This window comes from Pinus tabuliformis, chromosome 2_1, assembly GCF_031772625.1.
Source record: "Pinus tabuliformis cultivar Carrire ecotype Pingquan chromosome 2_1, CPIR1, whole genome shotgun sequence".
Classification (NCBI taxonomy): domain Eukaryota; kingdom Viridiplantae; phylum Streptophyta; class Pinopsida; order Pinales; family Pinaceae; genus Pinus; species Pinus tabuliformis.
The window spans coordinates 539,653,726-539,660,474 of NC_142299.1; the positions used below are offsets into that span (position 1 = coordinate 539,653,726).

The following is a 6,749-nucleotide window of genomic DNA, read 5'->3' on the forward strand; positions in this document are numbered from 1 at the left end:
AGGATCGCTCGCAGGAAGGGACATCATAATCTTTATCTGTCCTGTTGAAAAAGGTAATCATGTTAGTCCTAAATGTGCTAACCAATTGCTGATTCCTGTATCAAATATAGTTGAAACAAATATTTTTGGCAAACAATATGATATAAGCAATTTACACCTAAATATTGGAGATTATACTTTTACCTCAAAATTCACCGTGAAAACCTTATGTTTTGACGATAGTAACATTGATAGTGACATTGTTTTGGGGTTACCTTAGATGGAAACTCTATGTTCTTTTATTCTAAATACAAAGAAGAAGTTTTTAACATTTTCTTACAAGAAGAAGAAAATAACGCTCCAAGATTTTACACTAAAACCAAATTCAGTAACACTAGAAGATATCTCAGATATTTCAAAAGTAATGTCTCAAGAAGGTAAAAAGCTATTACAAAATATGCAAAAAGAAATTGACAAAATCAATGTTGACAAAAATTAAGAAGTTTCTTGTTTTAAAAACCATAGCGAAAAATTACTGTCGCAAATTAAGAAACTTAAGAAGGATAAGAAGTCATTAGAAAACAAGGTACAAAAACTTATCGAGAAAGAAGCATCAAATGTAGGAATTCAAGTTGATGACAAAACAACAAATACCGATCGAGTGAATATGACAACTCAAGAAGACAAATCAGTTAAGGAAACGACACACTTAGATGTTGCAGTTCAGACAATGAACATCCCAAGTGAATGTTCCATAACAAATTCAACAACATTTTCGCCAGAAAAAAATATAAAAATTGGCACATGCCCAGTAAGAAGAAATCAAACCAAAAAAGTTCCATATCAGCATCGAAATCATGAGAACAGGCGAATCAACCATGCTACATATTTGAACCAATCAGAACCAAGACAACAAATTAATGTTTCAGAGGATAATGACGTAACATCAGTTCTGTCTTACATTGACAAGTCGTTACAAAATTTTAGTGATCAGAATGCTATATAGAAGATTAATTTGGGATGGTCTGATCCCTTCTTAGTGCGACGATTTGTTTGTCACTAAGAAGATCATATCAGCTTGTATCATTGAAGATGACTATTCCAAGATAAAAAGACATTCGAAGCCAAAAAAGAGATTAAGCCTTTTGTCATCAACAAGTTTTGCGGACAAAGCTTTTTGAGGAAGAAGGCAATGTAACAAATAAAATATATATAAATAATGTAAAATAATGTGAATGATAATAAATCATAAATAATAGTTAGTTAAGCTAATAATTAGGTTGAAGAGGCATGTCTGATAGGACATGACTATTCATGAAGAGACACTTGCCTGATATATAAGCAAGCCTCTCATTCTCATTTGTAAATCATTCATTCTTATTCATTTTATTTAATATAATATTTATATCCTAAATGGATATTTTGACATTCCAAGTCTTTTGGGAGTAATTAATTTGTAGAAGGAACTTTGTTCGCTCCAGAATGAGAGCCTCCTTTTCCTTTTCCCTCCTTTTTAGCCTCCTTAATAATGAGAAGCCATATTCCTAACATCAAGGGCTGAGATTAGATCTCAACTCTCCTTGATCAAGTGTGAAGATCTAATCACTAATTGACCCCCAACCTCCTTTTCCTTTTCCCTCCTTTTTAGCCTCCTTAATAATGAGAAGCCCTATTCCTAGCATCAAGGGCTGAGATTAGAGCTCAACTCTCCTTGATCAATTGTGAAGATCTAATCACCAATTGACCTCCAGCCTCCTTTTCCTTTTCCCTCCTTTTTAGCCTCCTTAATAATGAGAAGCCCTATTCCTAGCATCAAGGGTTGAGATTAGATCTCAACTCTCCTTGATCAAGTGTGAAGATCTAATCACCAATTGACCCCCCTCTTATATCTCCCCCTTCATTAATGAGCCTCTCTAGTCACTTTAATGTCTTTTTGTACCTTGTACCTTTTTCTCATAAAGTCACTTTAAAAACATAAGGTCACTTTAATATTAAAAAGTACAAAGTACTTTTTGCACCTCATAGAGTGACTAAAATGTCACATGACTTTAATAACTCATAAAGTCACACTAAAAGGTGGGTTTCACATGTTTTCGTATGCCAAATGCAAAAAGCATTGGCAAACACCTCCTTGGTACCTTTTTCAATAGTTAGAGGATTAAGAGTAGGAAGCTTTGAAGGTTGAACTGTGATCATCGATGATCTACAAGGAAATGCAACAACCATCAGGTAAAGAGGGGGAGATAGGAACCCCTTTTACTTTTGTCAAGAGACCTCGATGGTTCACTTAGACGTTGAGGAGCACAGAGGAATATGGTTTGAGAGATCTTGGAGATGGTGAAGTGGCAGTCAATGCAGCAAACAGGAAGAGCACCTCAAGGTATTGCTTTAGCTTACGATCAGCAATGATATCATGGTTCAGTGGGAAGCAAACTTCCATGGCACTTAACATAGGAGAGCACAGAGATCACTTCATAGGAGACAAGATCCAAATGGAAGTAGTAAAGCTCCAGTGTATTCCCACGGCTCAGCAACTGATATTCTGACCAACCCATTGGCAAAAGGGAAGTTTGAGCTTTCTAGAGATGAACTTGGATTGGTGCGGAATTCTTTCCTCAATACGATGGGTATTGAGAATTATAGCTCAGATAGGAGTGTGAACATGTGAGTAGTTCATGATGTTTTCAAAAAAGTATTTTAAAAAAGATTCTATATTTGAAACAAATAATTCTATTTCGTAATTCACGTTAGTAAAAAAGTGAAAGTCTTATTTTTAGAAGTTCAGTTGAAAATTGGACTTAGACTAGGAGTAATCTTAAAAATAGCTTCTCTGCTAAAAATATAGACTGGGCATTGTAGCTGCTTTTATACACATACTTGAGCAGTTGAGTGCGAGAGAGAGAACAAGTAGCGAAGAAAGAGGCATTCTAGTGCAGCACACAGTGTGAGACAGCCATCCATACAGATCCATACAGTCATACGAACAGGTCCATATGGGTCCATATAGTCATACATGTAGACTATACAGGCTGCCCTGCCGGCTTATAGTAGGTTTCTGTTGTTTCTGGGTCTTTCAACAGGCTGTACAAGCTCAGTTTAGGGCATATTTGGCATCCATGCATGCTGTTTTTCTTAGGCAGTGTGTTGAGGTTTCCTTGTAAGTTTTTGAAGGAATGAAAGCTGATTTGAAGGAGTCAATTAGCTGTGTGTAACAAAATTAGTTTTATGCTTCTGCTGTTTAATAGCTACGTGTATGTTAAATTCAGCAATTTACTTATTTGATTAAAGATCATAAGGACATTCTTCACCTAGGGCTTGAAATTCTAACATATTTATAGTGTGCTTAATGTAGCTCCAAAAGCCATTATTTATAAGTTTTGAGGCCTACTTTTAGGGTTAGGGACACAGAGGATCACGACATTTTTCTGGGTACTACCTTCAGATAGGGGCACAAAGAGAACGATTGATACCGTTTCATATCAAGACTCTAGACCAGTGAGAATCCATGGGACCTCACCCTGCCACACGAGACCCCAGCAGCTAAACCATCTCAGTCAGATCTGCCCCTAGGGGACAGACTAGGTCCTCCAGACCTCAGCAGTGCACAAACTCCCCCAGACAACGAGTTAGTGGACAGTCCATACCTCCCACTGACCCTTCATCAGGCCAGCAAACTTTGTGGAATTCTTTTCAATGCTCTTTAGTCAGTCTCGGATGGTAAGAAAGATGTGTCTGATCCTCTTCGTCAGGGCATTCCATACATTGTATCTTTTATGTTCTTGCATTGTACCTTTTATATTCATGCATTGTATTTTTTATAGGAGACTGTATGGTTCTCCCGCATTTTATGGACATAATTGTATTCAACAGTCCCTTTAACCTACTTTGTGGTCATTGGTTGGACATAAATATAATTATCTTATCTTATCTTATCTAGTTTTTTTTTACGTGGGAAGGGTGCAGGGGGGGTGGTATTTTCCATCTTAAAAGGTCTTTCTGCAGCTCAAAACCTCAGTTCTTGCCCTTGAAAGGTTTCATGATATTTGTGTAATGTTTCTCTTGCAGGCCAAAATGTTTCTTGATTTTTGTGCAATGTTACGATTACCATGTGAAAATGTGGGTTTGCTAATTCAGTTTCCAGAAGCGGCATCTCACTGTTTTGCAAATGGCACCAAAATGTTTGAGTGCTGTTTCCAAGCAATTTCTAGTTCCGAAACAAGGAATGGTGTATGCCCTTTTCTCCCCGACATTTCAAGTTTCTGGAGTGTTTTTGCTTCCTTGCCTCTAATAATTTTTCATTTTCTTTATGGATTCAGCTTGAGAATGTCTTCTTGGCTACATTATTTTGAGCTCCTGCATGCCTTTTTTTCCCTTTTGGAAACATTTCTGAAACTGAAAAGGTTCCTGAAATTTCTTGGAAACATATGTTCAACTGTTTGAAATAATTTCCTGATTATTTTCGCCCTCGGAAAGGAGCATTTCTGTTAAACTGAAATTGTCAACTGTTTTCAAGCTATGGATCTTGCTCGTGAGCTTTATAAACCACTTAACGACATTATTGGAACTCAACTCACCTTAGTTTCCTGTTCCAAATTGTTTCTGATACTTGAAGGGTCCTTAAATTCCTTGGGAAGACCTTTAAAATTTTTGGGAATAGTTTCATGATTGCTTTTGGCCTAGGAAACCATTTCCCTGAAACACCTATTAGCAACCATTTCCAGGCCACGTAGCTTAGCTTTTATGTGAGCCTTACAAACTTCTTAGAGGAAAAATATAACTTGTGAACCTTAGAGAGCACTTGTTATCGGAAGAAAATCATTGAAGACAAAGAAGAAAAAGTCATAAATAATTTGTCTAATCTGATTCGTAACTTTTAATTATATTCGTGTTGGCAAGTACAATTTCAAAGTGATTTTTTTTCTATTGCCTTATGGACAATTTGTGTGCATACATGAGTGTGCTTATGCACTCTCCACATGTGTATGGTGTGTGGAATGTGTGGTATGTGTTGTATGTACAAACTTACGTATTTATTCCTATGCATGTGTTTGTGCATTTTTACCTGTTTCTAAAGATTTTACAAATGCTCCCTTTTCTAAACCCTGCTGATCTCAGAAACTATTGTTGTGATTCTATTTCATAGAGCTTAGCCATTGGCATGAACGTGCAATTGGATTCCTTGTAGTGTATTTTTGCATTTTGTGATCACATTTTGTAAGTTCTAATTCATCTTGCAGTATATTAGCTTGAAGGATGATAGCCTTCAACATATATGTAGGTTACTTCGCTTGCCTAACTCAAATTTTTGACAGTTTAGAATGAAGTCTTCCTATCAGCACAGGTGTCTTGCTTTAGTCCCAGGCATACCACCATAGAATGCTGTCAAAAATTTCACATGAATGGCAGCCCATACCCTTTACATACAAAGATTATTAGTCCGATAATCTTTACCAGAAACTACTTTATCAACATTTATTTAAAATTTCCTTATTTTGGCATTTGTTCCTTTTTTAACACATGACTTCAGTTTGCATAACCTTTTGCAGTCCTCATTGCTGAGGTGTTCAAGGCAGGAATGCAATGCATTTTTTACCACTCTTGAGAAAAATAAATTAAAAAACTATATTGATATTCACAAATGACCAAAAGTAGCTACAAATGACTAAAATAAGTTTTCTGAGATTAATGAGATAATTCTATATCGTGCTGTCATATATGCAGGCATTAGTAGCAATAAGAAGTCTTCTTCAGCTTCACAGTACAAATGCCCAAGTGTTCAAAGATTTTTGCCATTTTGAGTCTGCATTGAAGAGACTTGGATGCGAACTTGAAGAATTGATGTTAGATGATAAATGGGGAGATTTTGCAAGAGATGTTGAAGCTCTCCGCCAAGAAGTGGTTTCCATCTTCTACACAAAATTAGAATGAACATCAAGCTTCTGACTCTTTGTAATTTACAGATTATAATGTTATGTAATATTATTATGATAGTACAGTACCACTGATTATGCTAAGAGCAAAAAATGTATTTACTGATCAATTGGTTTGATCATTTTACAGAGAAGCAATCCTCATGGCTCTAATAGCAGACAATCCATTTGCTGTGGTGTCATGGAAAAAGAAATTTTTCACCTACTTAGTGCTTTGTTGAGGAGATCAAAAAGCTTAAGCAAATGCACTCAATGTATCTTTATAGTTCTATCATCATTAGCTGGCCATGCAAAACTATTAAACAGTGTGGTTCTCTTGTATATGCTATCGACCAACACAATACTTTGTCTATTGGATGAACTTTAGTAAGCTCCTTGAAATCCCTAAGCAAACAACAGTCAGGCTTCTATGGCCGCTTTGTACATTGCACTTTATTTTCAAACAGTTTCAACGATGTATGTTAATTGTATGAGTGCGAAATATCAGAAGAGGATTTATTGTCTTTGTTCATGTTTTGGACTGGGATGGATTTCTTATTCTATGCAGAGAAATGCTCGAGTATAATGAACAAAGCAATAACTTAATATCACAAGTGCCAAAAATAATAATGGAAAATCCACGAGTGCAACTATAATTGATCCATTGTAATTGCTATGTGTGTGTTTGGATCATTAACTTCACTACTATTCTATTTGGCAATTTGACAGTGTTAGGATTCACAAGCGGAATTGAATGGAACCAAAACAAAGCCAAATTCTATAGTAACTCAATCACAAGTGCACTAGAATGAGAAATGGGTAGATAGCCAAGCACAAGTGCATTGTAGTATCAAGCACACG

At 36.1% G+C, this 6,749-nt stretch overlaps 1 protein-coding gene across 1 annotated transcript in view; it reads left to right on the forward strand.

The window, feature by feature from the left end:
• The window catches only part of LOC149201411 (uncharacterized), a 408,568-nt gene extending 402,148 nt beyond the window's left edge, over positions 1–6,420 (forward strand). Inside the window, exon 7 of the mRNA XM_089402942.1 lies at positions 5,701–6,420. Coding sequence (XP_089259068.1) covers positions 5,701–5,907 — 207 coding nt within the window. The 3' untranslated portion in view covers positions 5,908–6,420. The remainder of the gene's footprint in view (positions 1–5,700) is intronic.
• The last annotated feature ends 329 nt before the right edge of the window (positions 6,421–6,749 follow it).